Source organism: Passer montanus, unplaced genomic scaffold, assembly GCF_014805655.1.
Source record: "Passer montanus isolate IOZ18808 unplaced genomic scaffold, ASM1480565v1 scaffold14, whole genome shotgun sequence".
NCBI lineage: Eukaryota > Metazoa > Chordata > Aves > Passeriformes > Passeridae > Passer > Passer montanus.
In genome coordinates this window covers 8568212-8591347 of record NW_024360941.1, presented here as the reverse complement: position 1 = coordinate 8591347, position 23136 = coordinate 8568212, and the positions used below count along the sequence as shown (strand labels likewise).

Genomic DNA, 23136 nt, shown 5'->3' with positions numbered 1-23136 from the left:
TGACTTTGCAATGAGTTCTAAGTTAATGTTCTCTCTTCAAAAAGAGATACTGGATGTGCAGTATCTCACTGCACAGAGGCAAAATAGCCCCTTTGGAAAATATCAGAGACATCACATTTTGCTTTGAAGAATCCAGGTTTCAAACAGAATATGGAAGACAAGGATGTATTGGTATGATTATACAGAATCTCAAGCTAACATCTACCTGTCCAAATAACACTGGAAATATTCAGGTTCCTTTCCATTGACCTCTTCCTATTCTGCAAACAATGTTTTCATACTTGATGTTTGCTGTTTATGTTTTTTGTCTCTACTGTTTCCCTCCAGTAATGCTAATTATGCAGATGTAGTCACAATCTTACTAGTATGCTTATTTACAGCTTCCATGGAATATTTTCCAGATTTACCTTTTCTAGACCATGACCTCTCTCATACTACACATTCTGCAAGAGCCTGCATAATGTCCCCTGTGGACATTTTTGAAAAATTATCCTAATTTATACAGAATTTCTACCAGTAGAATGGAATTAGATAACAAGAACAGCACTTTTGTCATGGTACTTGACTGAACCTGTTAATTTATTCTCTCCCTTGTCCCTAGATTCACTGGAACACAAAATCCATCACAACTATATGTCTCTTTCTGAAATTCAAGGCATAAAAGAAAGTATTAGCAAGTAAAATACTCACAGACTGACCTGACACAGTAATAAACACCATTAAAATTTTCTTCTTTACTGAAGATAAAAATTGCTTAAGGCTAATGCTATTCAAAAAAAGTTAACACAAGGGCTTGAAGTAGCAAGTATGTGTTAAAGCCATGTTACAATAATACAGCCAGAACAGTATTTCTGACATTTCTTAATGCTCCTGCTTTGGGATATTTTTTTTTTTAATTTCACATGATCACAAAATTAATTCTGCTATTCTGCTTATAGTAGAGTATGGACAGTGTTGATCTTTTTCTTTTTCAACAAAATGCAAATATATAAAGACAAAACTAGAAAGGAGAATCAGCTTTAGCATTGGTAGCAGAAGCAATGAGCTTGCTCTTCTCTCTTTCCCCAGATATGTAATCCAGACATTAAACTGAAGAAGCAGTTTCTGAAACAGAAAAGCATAGCTTCAATTTGTAAAGAAGGGAAACATTAGTAGGCCAGAAACAAGGAAGGGAAGTGAAAGGGGAGTAAAACTCCCTTTCAGCTACAAAAACAGTTCTTACTGAACATGCAACAAGGACCAAATGACATACATACTAATAATAATAGCAAGAGAGCCGGAATCATGTGCAGTAATGCATTCCTCACTGACGTCAACAAAATCCTCCCTAGCAGGGGAGTAGATACACATTTAGAGATGCAAGAAATGTAGCCCAGCAACTTCTATAGAGATCTTAAGGCCATATTTTTGGATATCTTTTCTTAGACATCGGGATTAGAGGGAACGTAGACTCAATGTTACAAATAAGGGCCCACATAAACAATAAAAATTATTGTTCATGAATATTAAATTGAATTTATCCTATAAAAAAACACATAATTTTGAAATATTCTCTCTATTGCAGGCAGCTTTATAATTTTAAAGATTAAAAGCTTAAGATTTTCATATAAAGCTTTATAATTTAACATCTTTATCTGAAGTTCATATTTCTAAGTGATTGAGAAATTTTATGTGGGAAAAAAGGCAGATCGTCACATTATTGGGAAGTTTGGTGTTTCATCTTTTTCAAACACAAGGACCTTGTGGAGCACCATTGCTTCATTATTCAAAGTTGTTCTTATCTTCTCCATGACTCACAGAACTGCAGCTAATCCGTTTCCTGATAAGAGAACATTGGCTACTGTTATCTGGAAAAAGCAGCAAATGTCAATCTTTCATGAAAAAAATGTAGCTTAAAGACTAAATTGTTTACATTATAGTAGACAAGTCCATCCACATTTTCCAGTAAAATACACCAAAATAGAAAATATGTATCCTACTTTATATGTTTTATTTAGGATCTCTTTGTTAAGAGTCAACTTTTAATTTTGTGCAATGACTAGCACTGGAGCAACAAAAAAGAATGACCCTTTACCAAATTGTCTGACTTAATATTCAGATTTAAAAACATTCAACTCTTGGGAATGGTCCTTCAAAGGGCCAGGATGACAATGTTTGTAGGCCCCTTCCAATCCAGGATATTCTGTGATTATTTTTGCTTGAACTACAGACTTACTTTACATGAAAACAGGATATTATTTCGTAAATCACTCCAAACACTACTTCAATTTTTTACAGGAAGCATTGAGCCCATTTAAAAATAGAAACCTTGAGTTCAGGTTATCCTTACCTGATTTTAACATTTCTGTTAGAAACTAGTATCAATTATGTTTCAAATATTTTATGAATATTTATAAACATATTCATCCCTTCAGTTCCCATAGGTAGACAGAAAAGCACACATAAAACAGTCATGGTGGGATGCATGAGACAATTCAACTGCACAACATGAACACCATTTAACCTCAGCTCTCACATTCAGTTTGTGATGTATGTGCTGCTGTCCAGGATGTTAAGACTGGAGCCACCAAACCAGCCCGGTTATCAGCAAGAGCGCAGTTATGCAACAGAGATTGGCGTGTTCTGACTCACAGACTTCCTGGGTCCTGCAGCCTCTGCTGACCTCAACATTAGCCCCAGCAACAAGTCAGGACCTGAGCTCCTCAAGTTACTGATAACTTAGGAATGCTCACACTGGCTACAGTTAACAATTTTATTTACATGGACTTAGAGTGATTACCTGAGCAGCCATATGCTTCTGAACTACAGCTGTGGTTCAAGTGTTCACATTAAACCTCACTCAGGTAGACAGAAAAAACCACACCAGTCATTCTTCGCTCCCCTCCCCCCTCAAACATTAAATGCATAAGCATAACAGAAATAAATACTGTTAGCATGCCTGATGGGACTCAAATGGAAGACACTGTAAATGAGGAGCTAAATGACAGCTTAATTTAGACAGACATTTTAAAGTTTGCTATGTGCCAAAGTGCATTGCTGAGACCAGTCAGCACAGGTCTGGAAGGTCTATTACCAAAAGCTCAAAAACCCTCTCTGACACCTGTGCAGTTTTAGATAACCTGTCAAGTTGTCACCTCTCATTTACAGGTCTGTGATTTGCACAAGAGTCAAGATACTGTCACATTCCATCTCATTTTATTGATTAAACGTTTATGTAACCATTTGCTGAAGCAATGTTGCTGTCTATGCTGGTTCCAGCCAGGACAGAGTTAATTTTTTGCAGTAGCAGGGAGTGGGTGTGATTAGGACATGGAGGTTACTCTATATCACCTTACCTCATTGCTGAAGGCAGGGAAAGGGACACTTGTCCAGGGAGAAGGGGTTCCTTCTAGGCTCAGTGAGCATTTTGCATGGAATCACTCTCTTTTGAACCCTTTGGTTATTAATCCTGTTGCTATTACTGTTTTTCTTATCTCATCACTGTTTCTAGTAAATTGTTCTTTTTTCAGTCCATGATCTTTGCCTTTTTGCCTCCCATTCTCAACTTCACCCCACCCAGCAGGAAAAGCGAGAGCAAAACGGGGAGAACGAGCAGCAGTGTGGTTTTGGACTCTCAGTGGGGGCACTGAACTGGGGAACACCATTCCTAAACCAGGACAGCCTTAATTGGTGCCCAATGTAGGGCATGAAGAGTTGAGATAACAACAGATCTGCCCAGAGGTTGGAAACAATTTTGATCTAAGCATTAGTGTATTAGGTATGGAGCCACTGGTCACAAGGTTGCTTGGTGTGTTCATATGGGTACGGTACCTAACCCTGTCTTATGCAGATGACCACCATACTACAGTGTATTTTTCCTACTCATTTGAGCTGTTTTAATTTCAAATGGTTCTCAACATGAGTATACATTTAATTAAATGCACCCCACTGGCATTTTGTGTTGCTTGGTTGTCAGACACATTACATTCTGAAGGCAACTTTTAAAGCATGACTTATAAAATATGTCCTGCTGATACCCATTTTTGGATCATGCAGAGCCTTTCCCTGCTTCCCTTGTAGTTCCATTTTTATCTCCTCCAGAGGAATTTCCTGTGGACCTTACTTCAATAAGAGGAAAGTTGTCCATATTCTGGGTTTTGATATTTCAAGGCCTCACCTCTATGAGGACTTCAGTTTGCTCTTTACTCAAGACAACTTCTCTCCTTAAGCAAGAAGGGATTCACAGACAACTTATCTTTATGTATTGCTAAGGTGAAACTACACCTGTACAGCAAAGCTCACAAACCCTACTAGTACCCAGAACACCTACAGATCACTGGTGCTGCTTGTACTTACTACTAGATCAGTATTAGCACGTATTTATGTCAATCTTTAAAATGAGGGCAAAACCATCAGAAAACTCACTTAAAATCCAAACACTTATCAAAGACATTCCTGCAACAAAAATACTTTCACTTAAGGCTGAAGTCTTTAAAAGAACAAAGAAACAGCATTAATCTCAGTGCCTTCTCAATCATTAGCTTGGAAAGAACATAAGGTAATTTTTCTAAAGTAACATAACTATTGCATCCCTTCCCTCTGTATATTTTATATTCAAGACAACTTATGATCAACACAGTCAAAGTCAGTTTCAAACAAAAATATTTACCTTTTGAGTATGACATTCAATCACAAAATACTTAAGAGTAATATATTGTTTGCTGGAATATCTTCATGAAAAAGGCATATATAATAATAATAAATGTTCCAGCAGTAATACAAGAAAAAACCTACCAAAAAAAAATTGAGTTGCTGATCTTTGTTATATCTCAGCTTAAAATGCAACTTGATAAAGCATTCAGGCTAGTAATCTTCTACCATATCAGCACCTATTTTTCTGTAGTTCACACAAAAGCACAACTACTTCAACTGAAATTATCACAGCTGTCAACCACTTTTATAACTACAAGGAGCTGGATCCTCGGTTACCACCAATACATAAGCTCGAGTAAGTTCATGAACTTATCCTTAGTTCCTTCAATAGGTTCCAATGGGATGGTTTCAATTACAAGAAAAAAAGAGACTACATTTTTTTCCATTGGCTTTTTTCCTAAGTAATTCTTAAAGTGGGCATAAACAATGAACCAAAACACATCATACTCAAGAGAAAAACAAGGGGAATCTCTTAATTTTGCAGTTGGAGTAAGCAGGCAAAGAAATTACCTCAGTGTCTTATGCAACAATACATGGACAAAGACTATGCAATGCCAGACCATCAGTCAGCATGACAGGAAAGGTGTAGTGCTTACATTCTATTAGATCACCAGTGGAGCAAATGAACACACTGCTAGAAATAAATGAGGAGTCTTCCTGCATATTGAAACTTCCACCAGTGGAGCAAATGAACACACTGCTAGAAATAAATGAGTCTTCCTGCATATTGAAACTTGCTTATATTGATAACAATGAAATGCTTCAAAATCCATGAACTATATTGCCTAGTTTATCACTACAGTTAAACAAAGGTTGTAAGGAGAATATGTTTCTCATTTTTATAATACAGTGATTGCCTATGTGAAATATTTTAAACGTGTTACATATTCCTACATATTTATTCCACAATACAAAAGATTACAAAGAATGTTCCCCAAGGATTGGGTTTGTATTTGCCTTTATATTTTATGGTCATTTTACACAGCAAAGAATCGGTTGAGTTTTTCAGGTATTTTTGGACATAAGAAAAATATGCCTCTAAATCCAAGAAAACTGGCCATGGGCATTTTACACAGCAAAGAATCGGTTGAGTTTTTCAGGTATTTTTGGACATATGAAAAATATGCCTCTAAATCCAAGAAAAGGGCCATGGGCGAAAAAAAACCCAAAAACCAAAAGCATATGTATTAAACAGAGCTATTTTGGCTCCTGAAAACTGACCCAATTCCAAATTGTACATTTAGATTTCCTTTAATCCTATTTTCCATGTTTTTCTCAGACACACATTTGCCCTTTCAATCAATTCAAAAATACACTAAACAAGCTCTCATGAATATGTACACTGGGACTTTGCACAGGAACTTCTTCACTTCTACTGCTCTGCAGACTCAGAGAAAGATATCTTTCAGCAGTAAAACACCAACTTGATCCATTATCTCTCCTTTTGCAGTTACTTGTTGACAGCATAGCAGGCTGCTCCAACTGAAAGTTCAGGCACAAACATTTGGATGCAATGTCATAAGCTGATCACAGAGCTGACGTAAATGAGGAAAAAAAAAAAAAACCAAAAAACAAGACCACCCAAAAAATATACCCAATACCCCTCACTATTTATTTTCAGAAGGGTATATTTAAGTCACATCAGTTACAAAACACAGTTGATAACACAGACAGATGGGAATGATCAGCACTGGGAGGAAATCCCTTAAGCTGCCAAAAACTTCAGCTTTGTGAAACTATTCTCAGCATTCGTGGAAAGTATTCAAGGCTCTCTAACTCTTAATCCCAGTTCATATTTCAACATGCACTCAATGCACTGCAGCAGCACCAGGTAAGAGAACAGACACGCAAGTGTGAAAGTTTATGAAGACCTAGCAGTATGTTTTAGAAACAGAATTTCACCTTTGATTGAAATACCCTGAGGCATAATATTCTTTGACACTGCTTATGCTAAAAATTTATCTTTATAAACCTAACACTGGAAAAATTATATTTCTGTTGATTTTGAGTCTAACAAGTGATTTTGCTTTACAGCAAACACTGGAAAAATTATATTTCTGTTGATTTTGCTTTACAGCATAAGTAAGTTTTCTTTAAAATAACTGCATAGGGAAAGGGGAGAGGAAAACCAACACACAATGCTGCATTAGAACATCAGTGCTCCACACCTACTGCTAATTGTTGTGAACCTGTAACTAGAGCAGCTTGCTCCTAGAGAATAAAAAGCTTCACCACTTCCAAATCAAGCATCTGCTCTAAATTGTCTAAAGAGAATGAGTTTTGCAATGACTGATACAGCTTTTTTCTATCAGATAAGGTCACATTGCCTAAACAGAGATACTAACTTTACTACTCCTCATTAAATAAGCCATACGATGCTCAGGGGAAGGAATATCACAGTTTTGGAACAACTTCTTTTCCCCATTTGGGTCACTCAAGTTAAAAGTGTTTTAACCACTATCCTTGTATTGACTGCTCATCTGGCATAGGTGACAAGAGTGCATCATCCCCAGTATCTTGCAAAGACCACAACACAGATCCCTATCACACAGAAATCTGCTTACAGATAGCAGAGGCAAAACACTATCATTAAACCATTTTTGGAGATATAATACTTTTCCTGAGGAAGCATAATTTGCTGTCTGAGGATTGTAAGTTATTTTCACCACACAGTTAAAAAAGATCCTAAAAAAAAAAACTGAACAGAAACTATATGTGGTATAAAGTGTTTGAAAAGATAACTGTAAATAATTAGCAAATAAATAATTTTAAGGTAGAATATATTACAACTGCAACTGCTTGCAATAATGCCTAACAAAACAAGTAGTTGACAGAAAAAGGCTGTTTCAAGACCTGTTCACTAGGGATTAGTAAAGATTTTTAAGCACCTGTAATACAAAGTAACTAAATAATTTCCACAATTAGTAGCTTCTAATATACTTTGTTCACCTTCCTTTCCCGTTTCTCCAGAAGAACTAACCTTTGCAAGACAATAATGCACTGCTCAAACTTCAGTTTTTCCTTATCCTTGATTTTAGCTTTTCAGTACTATGTATGTTGCTGGAAGAAGTAAATATTTGAACAACTTAGGATTTTTCAATTTTATAGCACTAAATAGAGATGATATTGAATTGCACACACAGAGAAAGAGTTTTTTCTAACACTTGCAGCATTCTCCAGATTCACTCAATGATAAATTTGAATTTATCTCTGTAATTTGAATCAAGTATACTAACACTTCTCATTTTTTCCATGACATCAATAAACAAGTCATTCCTCTTGTTCCTGCCACAAACTTTATCAAATATCACAGAGAATAAACATCTCACTGAACATAAAAGCATCATTGACTTCAAGGCAAAGAGGAAAAGTAAGAGAGAGATTATTCAAAATATTTGATCATAGCGACTTAAAGCAGACAAATATTAATTTTTACTTCTTGGATGACTTTATAAAGATTTCCACAAGATGGTGCTGTAGTCCTATTTTAAGACATTAATTGTTCTTACATTTAGATGGAAACCTCATTTCATTTCATTGTTAGAATAAAGAACAGTGATTTGCAAGGCCTATTTTCAATTAAGGAGCAAAACACATTCCTACAATCCAATCTTTATACATTCTTTTATTTTTAAACAACTGAAAAAGTAAGTCCAATCCCAGAAGTCTAAAAACCCCAGAACTAATTTATATAACATAACAGATCGTCACAAGCTCTTCTGTTTCTGTGTAAAATAAAGTCCATTTATACTCCATATGGTTATAGGAAAAAAAAAATCATAATTATTGTAAAACATAGAAATCACTTTTTACAGCATATTAAACAGCTGCTTTTACCTTCATCTGCAAACTCTGCCCCCCAAAAAATTCTGATTGGTCTGTAATATTAAACTCCAAAAATCTTTTCAAGTGAAGTATTAAAACACAAAGGAACCTTGATATGACAGACTACCAATTTAGGAAAAGCAATAAACAATTAAATAAATCTAATCAAGCCTCACACATCTTTGGTTTGATCATATGTTTATGGAAGTCTAACATCTACTTATGTCTCTAAACAGAAATCTTAATATGGCTTCAAATAATGAAAATGTTGTGTTTCTTTGTATACTGACTGGTCTCCATCTGTGCTGCTGGTCTTAAAATGTGTTGGGTAAGAGCACTAAAACACTCAACACATCTCTTGCAGTCAAAGTCTGTAGACTTACTTGCACATTTTTGTGTTTAGGATCAAACTGACCCTCACTTTGTCAGTGTTAATGGAAGCCATAAAGTGTTGGTGCTCTCCAGCTCAGCATGAAAACTTATATTTAAAAATAAAAACCCAACAAAAAAGGTACGTATCTGAAACTGTGTATGTAAGTTTTTTATTAAGACTTATTCAACAGTACAGATGGTAAGATGGTATGTAAGAATGCCTCTTGGGTGTAATATGCAAGCTCCAGCTGGAATGTTTCCAACAGGATGTAAACCACAGTCCCCAAGCCCACACTTTAGAAAACATATTACTTAGCACACTGCTAACAAATGTCAACACAAGAATACACTGCTGTAATGACTTCAATTTACAAAAGTGCAAGGAGGGGGGAAGAAGCTATTTGAACAGTCTTGAAAACCAAGAATTGTGGTTGTGGGGAGGGAATCAATACACAGATGCATGAGTAAAATATTTATTCAAAGCAATAAAGGCACTGGTGATCATTACAAATTCAATATATTAAGAATTGAACACTGTATAAACATACAGATTATTTCGGGTATCCATAGGTCTGCAGAGACCAGGTCTGAAGACCTGTGCTTGCAGGTATTCCTAGAGGTGGGCTTGGCATTTTGAACAATTTGAAGGTTTCTTCAATTCTGAAAATAAATTTTGTTTACATACACTTAATAAAACAGGGTACAAAATAATTGACTGGCTTTTAACTTCCTAATTATCCAAAATACTAATAAGCAACATGACCCCTTACGTTTTCTCTCATCCCTCCCTTTTCCTCTGCAATTGGTTTCTATTTTAAATGCCTACCACATATCAATAAACCTCAAGAAGACAAAAAAAGAAGTAACCCACACAAGAAAATTAAAATCACAGAAAAGGCTACAGCTTTTTATAGGCCACACGCTTAGAGAAGAGAAATCTCTTGCTAGAGAAACACAGTAAAGCAATACATTTCTCTTCAAGTATAATAAAAATATAAGAAAAAACTTTATTCTAGATCTCAGAATTAATATCAAATAGATCTTAATACAGTTATTATAATGCTTAGGCTGAAATTAGTTTTACTTTTCCTTAAATAATAAAAAACAGTTAAGATAACAAATATTTTTTAGGAAGAAAAATTGCAAGTACCAGGGAATTTCAATCAGAAATAAATAATATTCCTATTTCTTATCAACGAAATTCTAAACACTCTTTAATCTCTAGTTAACACTATTAAGAGTGCTTTCTATTGCTTTTTAGAAACCAAAACAGTGATTCATCCCACAAATACAAAACTGTAAGTGGATTTATTATCCAGTAGAGCCATAAGGAAATGCCACACCTGATGCAGAGACCTTTGAGGTTTGGAACACATATGTACATTCTCTGTGTGCCTCAGTCCAGCACAGCTCCCTCCTGGGAAATAAATTCCTGCTGCCCTTTCCTATTACTTACATTTTACTTATCTTTTCCATTCTTTGTCTTATTGTCTCCTACAATTTAAAAGCAACATAGTTAGTGAACTCTTCAAAGCTTACATTCTTCAGATGTACTTTCAACTTAAATTCAGAGAAAATGTGACTTTAAGCACTGTTTACATATGAAAAGTATTTTTATGAAACAGACCTAGATGTAGTTTTGCATAGTTTCCTTGTTTTTCTATCAGTATATACAACTAAAACCAATGCTTACTTGTTCTCTTGACCTCAAAGGAAATCAACCAAGCATTCACCAGCTTTACTTACCTTTGAAATGTCTGTCAGATCATGAGAATTAATGGCCATGTCTTTGGGAGACTGGTCTGTGGATAACAGTGAACTGCATCCAGACGACTGAAGATGACTCTCTGGCATCTCCTCATTCCTCTCTGTATCTATAGAGAAATGCTCAGTTTTATGTCACCTTTGCCTTTTTGCTCTCTTTTGCAAGGTCAGCTATCAAATAACTTGATTTACAGTAGGCAATAACAGAAGAGAATGCATTGTTTAGAGAGGGGAAAGAAAAAGCTACTAGAGAGTCCAAAACAGGCTTCTCATTTTTTAAAACAAGTGCAATATGACACTATGTATAATATATTTAATATACAAAAAGCAAATTCCAAAGATTACTAAGAAGATTAGAGTAAAACCAAAACTTATGAAGATCTGATTACAGTGCCAAGCATTTAATAGTAATTACATATAGTTTACATTATTTTTATTGTAAACAGCCACCAGTTCAAACATGTCTTCAATTTGTGCTAAGTAAGCTGTCCTCTAAGTAGCAGAATTTTTGTCTTTTTTTTTTCATTTGGAAGGCTGTGATATTCTTTGCCATTTTAGATTATTGTCAGCGAAGAGAATTTAGTATCTTGAAAACACACATGTTCCCATACCCATTTTTTATTAAGTCACCATCTATATATCATACCTTTGGAACAAACGTAGCTACACCATTTTGTATCTAAAATTCATATTAAACTGTTTTAAATACCTAAATTTAAATACCTAAAGTTAATAATATTTTATTTGGTACAGCTGTGATTTCTGAAGAGTGCTACAACCAAAAAGAGCCTGAAAGGATTCCAAGTACTATACTCTCAGATAAAAGAGTTAAGACTGTCCTCATACCTTTTATGTCTAAAATTTCCTGAATTTTAGAAAAGCAGGAATAAAAAATTCAGAATTTGGGGACTCTGAAAATTCTCTTTCAAAAACCCGCCTGTTTACTTATTACGAAGTCCTTAAGTGTCAGTAACACACCACTAAACTTTCACAGAAGTAAACAGGTTGCAAGCTTTCTGAGTCCTGTAAAATGAAGGTCTCTTTTCTGAAACTCCAGGATAAAAACAAGCTTTGATAGAACCAAGAACTGCCTTCCTAATTTCCATGGAAACTGGATTACTGTGTCTCCTTTTTAATTACAATTCAAAAGCCCAACACTGGACAAAAATGCCTAATATGTGAGAATGGAAAATAGAATATCCTCTTTACCACCGGTGGTAGGAATAACAGCTGCCACAAGGGAAACAGGCCAAATCAAGGAAGAGAACAGAGGGAGCTAATAGAGCTAAGAGCTACCATTGAGGAAGACAGAAGAATTACTCATGGCCTGAGCAGTGCTTTTAACTTCTTTCCCACTCAAATCTGTTTCATTTACTTCTTGTAGATTATCAAAATTAAGCAGAAGTTGGAAAGGGAAGAAAAAGATTTTGACTTTTGCTTCAAAACAAGAAAGTTTATCAAAAATGCCAGTTGGACAGCTGCTAACTGCTTCAGAGATGAAATACAGAAAACGTTCAGCAGTGAGTTGAAAACCAACAAAGATTATGAATCATGATTTGTCTGAGCCCCATTAAAAAAGAAAACAGCAACCTAAAAGATATTAGTGGCAGCAAAAAGAACTCCATTTGTGCTTGAGAACAGCGCATTTTTAAAACATGATAAGAGCTTTAAAGTCCAGATTGACAGACAGTATTGTTATTCATAGCTTTAGTTACAGAACCTTAATTAAAGTTGCATCTTTGATATTTTTAGTAGCTATTTTAAACTATTACTTACTATGCTATAGTAATTAAATCATCTAAAAAATAAGTTAGAAACTTGAAATGATGAGGAGGTTAACTTCTAATCTGCAGTTTTAAATTCAGAGGTCACTAAATTGCAGTTACCTACTTAAACTATTTTAGTCAAGGTTAGCAAGAAGTGTTTAGTATATTTACATTAATTAAAAGGAAAATCATTAATACTCACCAAAAGAAACTGGAATGCTACTAGAAGTTCTTTTTTGATTTATATTGCTGAAGTCTTTAGGTAAGTCTCTCTGAAATACAAGTTTACTGCATTTTAGGCATACACCCTGTTTAAATCATCTTCTGACTGAACAAAAGTATATGTAAGTACTTGGTATGCATGTATTTGCTACACCATCCAGATATGCTGGCACTGTACCAACATCTTCACAGGACGAAAAAAATTCAACATTTCTATAAATGCACTTTGTCAAAAAACCAATCCATATAATGGCTTTTTTTTTTTTTTAAATATCAATATTGCTGTTCATGAAGAGGTTGAAACCAGGCCAAAATACAGTCCATATAACACATTTATGAGTAGAATGGACAATCAGAATTTTCTTAGCCTGTACTAATCATTTCATCTCAACACTGGTTGCCATTGCCTGGTTTCCCAGGCTCCTAAATGAGAGAGGGCTCTTTTAAGAAACATTCTCAGTTTAACTTGATCTAACTTTAAAAAGGTTGTTCATAAGCAAGGAAACAATAGTATTTTTGAAAAAATGCAACACTCAAACAACATCTAGACTTTTTTTACCAATGAGTTATCATTATGATTTGACATCGCAGCCTCCAAAATATGTCACTTTATACACTGGAGTAGCTACATCAGCTAACAGAGGAATACTACACCCAAATAAATGAATGAAGGAGAAATAGTAGGTATTATATGGCAAAATTCTGGGAAAAAAACTGTATTAATCTCTTATCTCTTAAAAAATACAAAAATAGAATCTGCATAGACTATGTCTGTTCAATTCCTTTCATTGAAATGGATTTGGTAGCTTTCAGACTTTCCCAGAGCTTAAATGCACAGCTGCTGCTACTCTGGCAGCAGCAAAAGACAGATCTTAGTGCTCCTGTTATGTTGGCTAGATGCCAAAAATTTCCTGTAAAGTGCAAGAGTAAGAGAGGAGTAATTCTGAACTGTCTCTGTATGTGTGAAGCACGACTTGGATGCAATTTCATTAAACAAAAAAGCAGCAATTCTGTGGCCCAAAGGATTATTTCTTAGCAGTTTTCAAATGTCTATTGCAAAACAGTTAGCTTTGAAGACTATGCATACATATAGATAGTCTTATATATTTGTATATACAATGCCACGAACTTGTTTCTGCAGGTGAATTCTTTCATAGATAGTCTTATATATTTGTATATACAATGCCACAGAAACTGTAACTGAACTTGTTTCTGCAGGTGAATTCTTTCGTTAACGTGCAGTACAAAAATATAGTTATCTCTGGAAATTTCTGAGTACTTTTTGAGAGCATTTTCCAAATATTGATCCAACCATATGAACAACTGCAATAAACATGTTAGTGAAGCAGTAATAAACCAAATTTTAAAAACAAAAGAACAAGTCTAGTCTGAAACATGAGCTTTCCCATGTGCTACAGTAATTTCTTGAAAAGAATACATTTGAAACAGGAGAAAAACTGTCTGTGGCTGTTCACCTGAAGGCCTCTTGAGACTGCTGCCAGAAAAAAACCATTATCATTGGTGGTATTATTTGGATACACGTCTACTGATCTATAAGAATCTGGTTTCAGATGGTAAAATCACATGAGCTACTACTGACCTAAAACTTTTTTTTTATGTGATTGAGACTATCTATCCTTACTAATTGAGCTACAGCTTTTAGAAATAACCTAGTGATCAGTCTGAACACCTGTCTATTTCAAGACTTAGCATAACCACTACACTTGCAAGGCACAAAGTAAAACATGTAAGTATTATCAAACATTCTAATACAAGTATTAGAAGCATTTTCAAATTTGTGGGGTCAGCAAAATGTACAGGGCTCCTGGTTGTGAACAAATTCAATAGTTTTACAACTGCTAAGAAAAATGCAACATCAATCAACTATTTTCCACAAGGATTTTCAACTTCTGGAAAGCATCTGACAGTATCTGAAGGATACACAAGATGCATGAGAGAATAAAATTTTTGGATCACATGACTAACTTCAAAGTGATGCTATGGTTCACTGCAACTCAAAATATTTACATGTGTACATATATCAAAGTACATAATGTGCACACAAGGAACTTTCAACAACATGAAAAATAACCCAGTCTTAATGCAACAAGAGGCTTTATTTGCCATGCCAAATTCAAAAGTGCAATGAACATCAGTGACAAAAATTAGGAAGTGGAGGAAGAGAGTGGGAATAGGAGAAAAAACCCCATTGATTGGACTAGAAATGTCAAGGACCCATAAATTACACATTTCTTAAAAATAAGAAATAACTCTTTGATTAACCCTGTATTTTCCACTGTGCATGCCATCTATTTTTGTCACTATTTGTTGTAGGGAATGAAGAGTCCATGTTCAAAAACGTTCTTCTATAACTTTAGTAGTAAATAAAATGACACTGAATCATTGCTAATGAGAACGGATGGAGAGCTTTGGTTCATAGAGTCTCTGAGAATAGAATTTAACAGTTAAGAAAAAAGCCCCATCAACTTCATAAACAGCATCTGCATTCAGACTGTACCTTTAAAACCAGTGAAAAAATCACATCAGGAGGCAGGGAGGGCAGAAACAGACCAACAAGACTGTTTGGGTAATTTTTGTTATAGAATTAAAAGAGAAGTTAACACACCTTTCTGGATTGTAACAACAGTTCTGTTTCAAGAAGCAAAACTCGATTCAGTAAGTTATTCCAGTCCTTCTCATCTATGATCACCTTTCCTTGCAGCTTCTCTTCTAAAACTTGTAGTTTATCTTCCATCCAATCTAGCTTATTAAGCTTTTCCTGGAAATCTGCAAGCTGATTCTTCAAAAACTCAATTTGTGAGTTTTCTTCTATGTCCTGCAAATACCGATAAGAACATATCCTCTAATTTCAAAACAGAAACAATTCATAGCTTGATAAAACAAATTAAATACAATTTTCAAGTTCAGTAGCCACATCCTGCTACATTAGAAATTTTTTTTTTTGCAGAATTACCAAAATAAGCCTACTCAGGGAACACAGCTTCTAAAATAAGCTGTTGACAGAAAGTGTCTTGAAAGAGAGTACAATTTAACTGACTTCCTTTTTCCAACTTTTTCAATACATTTATTAAATATCAGCTGCATGCTCCTGAAGCATAGATATAATGTAAAAACCTTTATCATTTTAGACAAATCCTGTAATAAAAAGACATCTTAAAATAGAAGTTCTTACTTGTTCACAGTTAACTTCCACAATATCATGATCTGGGCACAATTCTTCCTCAGTCTCTCCCTGTGCTGGAAGAGGTAGTGGACAAAGATCACGACTAACTTCATTTCCTGAGTGCCGTTCGACTAGAGGCTTCTTCTGAGTATGCTAAAAAACAAACAAACAAAGTGCTGGTGTTATTTGTAACAAGAATATTTCAATTCATTAGCAAAGTAATAACACATAAGATCTACTATTTCAATATTTATTTAAATGTAACTATCTTATCCCAACTGGTTACAAAATACAGAAAGGAAGAGCAGGCAGTTTAATTTTTCTAAAAATCACACAGACTTGAAGGAACTGTAAAACAAATATGCATGCACTTTACCATATATACTGTGTACCTTGTTTCCATAAACAGTAATCAAGACTTCAAAGTCCTCCCTTAATTTAAAGGTTGTTAGATTTCTAAGTGTGGACTGAAAAATACGTTATTACCTACAGTGAATTTCATGTATGGACAGTTTCTACATCAAAACCATGACTAAAACATTAAGAACAAAAAAGGTTTAACTAGGAAGATGAGAATTCTTCCTTCTTCTTGACAACTGTCAGCAAAATAGCCCTATGAGATATTAATTAGTTTCCTTTGAAGGCTTCCCTTAGAGAAAACAAGGAGAAATTTTGCAATTCCTACTAGGTGGATTAAATCTTATGATACTATCACAAGATGAAATACTTAATGATTAAGAATGCATAATTACTAGTTCTGTGCAGCATCTTAACATGGACAGATTCCTCAATGTTTTAGTTAAGCTGAAACTCTCCTCTGCTAGGGAATTCTTAAAACACATGTATCTATCCCATTCAGTGCTATTATTAAACAACTAGAAAAGATAGAGAAGCCATTCCAAATACTTTCTTCATGAAGTTTTCCTTGATAAAAGCAGTATTTTCCTTACAAATAGAAACCACCAGCTATTAACAGGCAGTCATAGACCTAAAAGTTTTCTACAATTTTATTTTGCACCCTTTTAGCAGATAATATCAGGAAAGCTGCCTCCTTCACATGTCAAGAGTGGCATAATGTATAGACATTTTTACTTAATGCATAATCATTTTACCTTTGTCAAACCAAAGCCACAAGGAATGCTACATTATGAAAATTTCCTGAACAGATTCAGATAAAACACCAAACAGTGTTTTGAAAGCTGTGTTGAAAACACGTACTAGGCCAAGCACACTTCACTCTTCAAACACCATACAACTTCTTTGTCCCATTGTATCTTTTTCCATTGCTCTCCCTTACACTTGATATAATTCAAATTTGCACTAACAACAGCACTAGGTCATTACCAGCAAGACTCTGAGATCAACCACTCAGTTAAAGAGAGGCAACATCCTCTGTATTTCAGATATTATTTCAGCCAACCACACTTTGGGGAAAAACAAACAAACACCAGCCCACCTCAAAACTAGTTTGATTAAGTATTAAAACTTAAATGAAAGAAAAAAAATTACAGCAAGAGCCTGACTTACTACAAACAAGACTAACCTTTAGACATAAAACATAAAAATTATTTTCATACCTGTTTGGAATTCAGAGCACTGCGACTTGGATCAGCAAGACCTTTACCACAATTTGACCATACTTCAATTTTAAAAGGTTTGATTTTTTTTCTCGTTTGGGATTTAACCTCCAAAGTGAACAGAAAAAAATAACACAGGAAAATTTTCAGGATTCCACATCCCACTTTCTAATACCATCACTGACTGACAGGAATATTTCATGGCGTCCCCACACAACACATTTAAACCTCTGTAGTACAATAACATCTAAAAAAAAATTAAATAAGACCCCTATTTATAGAGAATACAGATCCAGAAGTAAATGCCATACTTTTATACTCATTACTACCTATGCTAGGTTGCATCAATAGATGGTTATAAATAGAAAAGACAACTTGCAACAGAGTTGAAAGTAAAACAAATTTTAAAAATGTAGTTATGTCTTCAAAACTGACAAATTAAGTATGCAAAAGTCCTGCAGACTTGTTACAACCTCAAAGGAAACAAAATCCTTTAAAATATAAAGACTGGAAATTCCTTTCATTAAAACAGAGACCAACACACTACACACACTGATAAAAAATAATGCCATTACAAGTATTGTTAATGAAAATAATCAGATTTGAGAAACAAATAAAAGTGTCATTTTTGAATTGTTACAGAAATTCAACATATGAGATGATTTTGTTTTGCCTTTAAATTTATCTGAAAAGTTTATTAAGTCACATGTTCACTGCATCAAGAAGTGTAAAAGAAAATATATAACTTACTGTAAAAACAACAATTAGATTTTTCTTCATTCTAATTTTTTGTCTACTACTACATTCTAATTTTTTTTTATCCTAAAGTATTGGCAGCTTCATGAAAGCATTCAAGCATCTTACAATGGAACTTCATACTAAGTTTCCATTATTTGGTCCATGAGCAATGCTGCATCTTCAAATAGAAGCTGAAGACCAGTTTATCTGCAGCCCCAAACACGTCAAAAGAAACTTATAGAAAAGGTAACCATTTGATCAGTACCTTACTAGAGTTACTCAACTCCTTATGTTTCTTCACCACACAGTTGATAATGTCACAAACAATTTGCATTTTTCTTTCTGCAAAGCCAACCTGAAGAAACTGCTCTTTTGTTAAAATTGGTTTATACTGAAATTGATCTCGAAGAAACTGCAACAAAATAAGAGTTTACTTCACTTTAAAAATCACCTCACAATTTGCTGTAGAAATGGCATGCCCGTATTCTTATTTTACTACAATCTTGTCTTTCATTCAATTATTTTTATATGTAGCAATAAATAAACAGCTGTTTCTTTTAACTAGGCCTTAAACATCTCTCCTCTACCATTCACATCACTCTTGTAAACTTCAACTCACAGTCTTAAGATTCAAGAAATAACTGACTATAGAAATTAATACTAAAGAAACTTTAAGACATTTTAAAGTGAATTTACAAAAAAAAGTACATTAATCTCAACAAATACATCAGAGGGCTACATAAGGCTCCCACAGAAGCCTGTAAAGCAGCCTTTCAGACGGAAAACCAGTCTGAATAAGACACTATTTCTTAATTCATCATTCCACCTTTCATGAAAACATGCTTTTGTATATTTTAAGGATAGTTCAAAATTATTTTCAATCAGTTAAGAATTTGATTCTGATTTATAAAAGGTTAATATTCAACTTTATGTATTAAAATGGCATATTGTTTCAAAATATCTGTATTTCTAAACTGTGCTTACATTACAATTTTTTGAGTTCCTTGTGATTTTTTGGTGGTTAAGATTTTTGCCAAGGTCACTTCTATAAATCTTATTGTCCAATAAACATTTCTGTGTTCTTCAAAACTAACATCTAACAATATTACTGTTTCTGCAAATGTCTCAAAATTGAGATTTGGCTACCACCACCCATTCTTATTTTCATTAAAACCCAAAAACTTGCACATTTACTACTCACCTTAAATCCTAACAGACCTAGAATTCATGATCACAACCAAAAACTTTAGCTTTCTAGTAAAGCTCATAGTAAATGTTTAATTTCTGTGAAGTTGTACTCAAACCCATGTTTCTTTAGCAAAGAACATGAAGAGATACCTTATAAACAGCTTCGATAAAACGCAAGTCACTCTTGGCTGTCAGTTCCACTTCACACTTTACCAAAAGCTCTGCTATGCAAGTTGAAAAAGATGTAAAACAATAGCTGATGATAGGTAAAAATGCAGCTGGATCACCCTTTACTAACCTATAAAGAAACAAAAGTATTTTACACAGCAGAAGGTAACAAAAGCTTTTCATTACATGAATTCCAACATTTAACCTGAAAGGAATAAATACACAGAATGTTCTATCTAAATATATTTCATTTTAAGGCTTGTTTGTCTGGACATCTCTCACTCAGCCATCTTTGCTGTTATCTCTAAAATGCTCAAAAAAATGTTTCTGTGATCTAAATATAATTTAAACATTGTCAAGTCTAAAGCCCACCAGCATTTCCAGCTCAACATTCAGATCTTTTTTTTTTTTGTTTCTAATCTTTATAGGATGAAATTTCCTGAAGGAAGTTTTGCAAGCACTTCCAAGGAAATCCAAACGGTGAGATTAGCCAAAACAAAGACAAGAACAGCAGAAGAGGAGCAAGACAGTAATACAGCCCAGAATTGTTCTAGGAATTGCTGAGAAGAGCAAAACTGCGTACTTTTATATTCCAGTTCACACAGACCACACCCCAACTTCCCAGTCATATTCTGCTTATCACTGGGTGCAATGCTAATACTTATACATATCTTGTTTACACATCTTGCTGTCATCATGCATTGGCATAAGCTTTCACACTGACACTTACACTGTATAATCCACATCTCTTGGATAATTTAACAAGCGAAGTCCTTGTTCGATTTTTCTTAAACTTCCATTTAGGTCTCCTGTTGCCATTATTCCAAACGCTAGTCTTCTTTCAGATTATGAAATAAACGTAAAAAAGTGCATCTGTTCAAAAAAAGCATGTACACAAAAATTACAAAATGCAATAATCACTTAAATTCAACTTTCTGCTAGAACCTGGGAGATAATTACCTGCCACTATCTTCACTACATTTCTTTTCTTGCTACAAAACAATTATTTTGAAGCCTACCAATGCAAGCAGTGAAGAGATACGGTCACACAGCCTATAAATGAAACTATGGTCTCAAGAAACACTTAAAGCTTCCATTTACAGGGGGCTAGGTTTGTTGAAAGTGTTTTTCTTCTTGTGCTTCTATGGTGCTTCTTGTGCTTCTATCAGCAATCTTCAAGATTAGGCTCTTCCTATGTGTTCTGCCCTTGTTAAAAGGATTTTCTTCCTACTTAATCATCAGGTTCTTTTATTTTAATCATTAGGTCCTGGGTTATTGGTTGCACTAAACAGAAGTACACAATACTTACTTTTCAAAGCTTGGAAAAGTTTAACCAATTATTTGAAAACTGAGGCAGCTATGCTTCCTGCATTATGCTACAATGTGATCCATTCTGTGGTTTTGCAATTTTAAATAGCTATTAAGACAAACATCAAAGAACGTGACATAAAACTGAAGTCCTAATCTGCAATGCAAATACTCACAGAAGACACTCTCACAGGATTTTGTCTAATCATATATAGGTTGTTTCCAAATGTATCAACAATCCTTTCTTTTTACACCGGACCTGTGGATGTAAAAACTGGTAACTACTATCACTACACGAGATCATAAAAGTAACAGTCAAGTTGGCAGCAAATCTTGGGAAGGTGCACACAGTAAAATAGGATACATAGCTTTTGTCTGCATAAATCCATAGCAGAAGTTACAGGGTGCTAGCTATCAAGAATAAAATCGAGTATAACAAAGTTTAAAGAGACAATATAGAGCTTTGAGGAAGTGGCTCAAAGAACAGCTCTCAAAACTGTGTATGACATTCAAAGGATCAATGCAAAAAACTAAACAAAAATACCAAAACAAACAGAAACTAAAAAAACTACCCCAAGCAAGTTACCAAGTATGTCAACACTGTAAACGCTGTCTTTGAAATGCCCAACAACCAGACTTTTGATTTCTTCCAACTGGATCTAGGCTCTCCTGTCGCGCAGGGCGGGGAGCTGGGGGAAATCGCAGCATTCCGCCGAGCTGTACAAACGTCACCGACAAATGCGGGACCTCGGCGCCGTGCCCACCGGCTCACCAGCGAAGGGCACAAGGGACTGCGCGTCCTCGGCTGGTTGCCCTGGGCACCAGCGGGAAAAACGCGTGTCGCAGCCAGGACACGGCACGGCGGGCTGCGGCGAGCTCGCCAGAGAGGCACCGGGGCCAGCTGCCCACCGCCCTTCCTCGCCCCTACCACAGCCGGAGACCGGGCCCTGCCCAGAGCTCGCCGCCTCCGCAGAGAGCCCGGGCTAGGAGCCGGCCGGCACGGCGGGGACAGAGCCCGCCCCGAGAGCGATGCTGACGCTCACCCGTGCGGCGGGAGCCCCGCTTTCCCTGGCAGCGCGCCGGGCTCCGCAGCCGCTCCCGGAGGCGGCGGGCGCAGACCGAATCTGCCGCCGCCGAGCCCGACGGGCACTTCCGCTCCCTGCGCGTCCCTCCCCGCGGACGTCACTTCCAGCAACAACAGCGGACGTCAGAGCTGCCGGGCAGGAGTCGGGGCGGCGGCGGGCTCGGCCTCCCTGCCGAGGCTCCTTCCCCGGGCCTGTCCGCCTGTCCCCGCCGCCGGGCCCGCGCAGCCCCTCCCGCCCGGCGCGGCCCTCGCACGCAGGCGGGCNCAGGAGCGGCTCGGGGGCGGCGCGGCTGTGGAGCCGCTCGGGACGCGGTGCGGCCTTGGGCGGCTTCGGGCCTCGGCTCCCGGGGGCGGCTCCGGGCCTGCGGGACGGGCTGTGCCTCCACCCGCCGGCCCGGTTGCCCGGAGTCGGGATTGAAGGGTTTTCCCCTTACGGGGTCGGGGACCAGCGGGCCTCGGCTGCAATACAGCCGCTAGGAACGAAACTTCAGCTTCGATGGGCTTGCATCGAAGGAAGGAACGTTTTCCTGTTGGAATAATCGTGGCTGCAAATCAGCAGCTGTAAGGCTCAGTTACTGTAAAGTGGAGAGTGTTTATATCTAGAATGTGTGTTGGTTTTTATTGAATAAAGTAGAATCCAATACTAATGCAGCATTAATCTAGATTACTTTTAGCATCCTATCATGCTTGTCAACACTGCAAAAGAATTTATTATGCAGTAGCAAAGTAACATGAGGAAGACACAATTAGAATTTAAACCAGACTTTGACAGATAGCAGACAGAGCTAGAGAAGATCAGCGACAAATAAACAAGCTCTGTTTTTACTGTGGTAGCTACTCCAGCCAAGTTATCAAGAGGGTTAAATTACTAGATAAGATTACATTATTAGAAGTTTGAAAACACGCATTTGAGTGGTATACTGAATTTGAAGATTGAAAATATAGATTCAAAATGATTTTAAAGTATAGTCTTTGACACCATTACTTAAAAGGCTGCATAACAGTGGGTTTGCTCATCTTTTATTGTGAAAGCATTCATCCTGGATTTCTACAAAGCTGAAAGTAATTACGTGATTGGGAAAATTATATGTGTTCTAACAAATGGCATATAAGCTGCTGAGTAGCTACACAAATAGCAGAGCTTGTGGATTTTTGGCAGCTGGTTCTAGGCTGCTTTAAATTCTGTCTCATTTTGTTTCTTCTGTGAATTTTCTTCTATTGTCCTTAAAATAGAAAATATGTTTTAAA

At 36.1% G+C, this 23136-nt stretch overlaps 1 protein-coding gene across 9 annotated transcripts; it reads right to left on the bottom strand.

Moving 5' to 3' along the window:
* Positions 1-8292: 8292 nt before the first annotated feature.
* CEP44 (centrosomal protein 44) lies at positions 8293-22146 on the bottom strand. Of its 9 annotated transcripts, none has more exons than XM_039700324.1 (12): positions 21848-22146; positions 20981-21063; positions 20227-20369; positions 19479-19626; positions 18406-18552; positions 17403-17510; positions 15835-15978; positions 15268-15477; positions 12622-12691; positions 10636-10763; positions 10346-10383; positions 8293-9549 (listed from the first exon to the last, which is right to left on the bottom strand). In XM_039700324.1, exons 3-12 carry the CDS (start codon positions 20313-20315, stop codon positions 9441-9443), a joined length of 1191 nt encoding a protein of 396 aa, XP_039556258.1. In that variant the 5' UTR covers positions 20316-20369; positions 20981-21063; positions 21848-22146; the 3' UTR covers positions 8293-9440. The 9 variants fall into 9 exon arrangements, 8 of the variants coding, with proteins under 8 accessions (XP_039556258.1, XP_039556259.1, XP_039556257.1 ...); XM_039700325.1 differs by lacking the exon at positions 21848-22146 and adding an exon at positions 21391-21519; XM_039700323.1 differs by lacking the exon at positions 20981-21063.
* Positions 22147-23136: the final 990 nt, after the last annotated feature.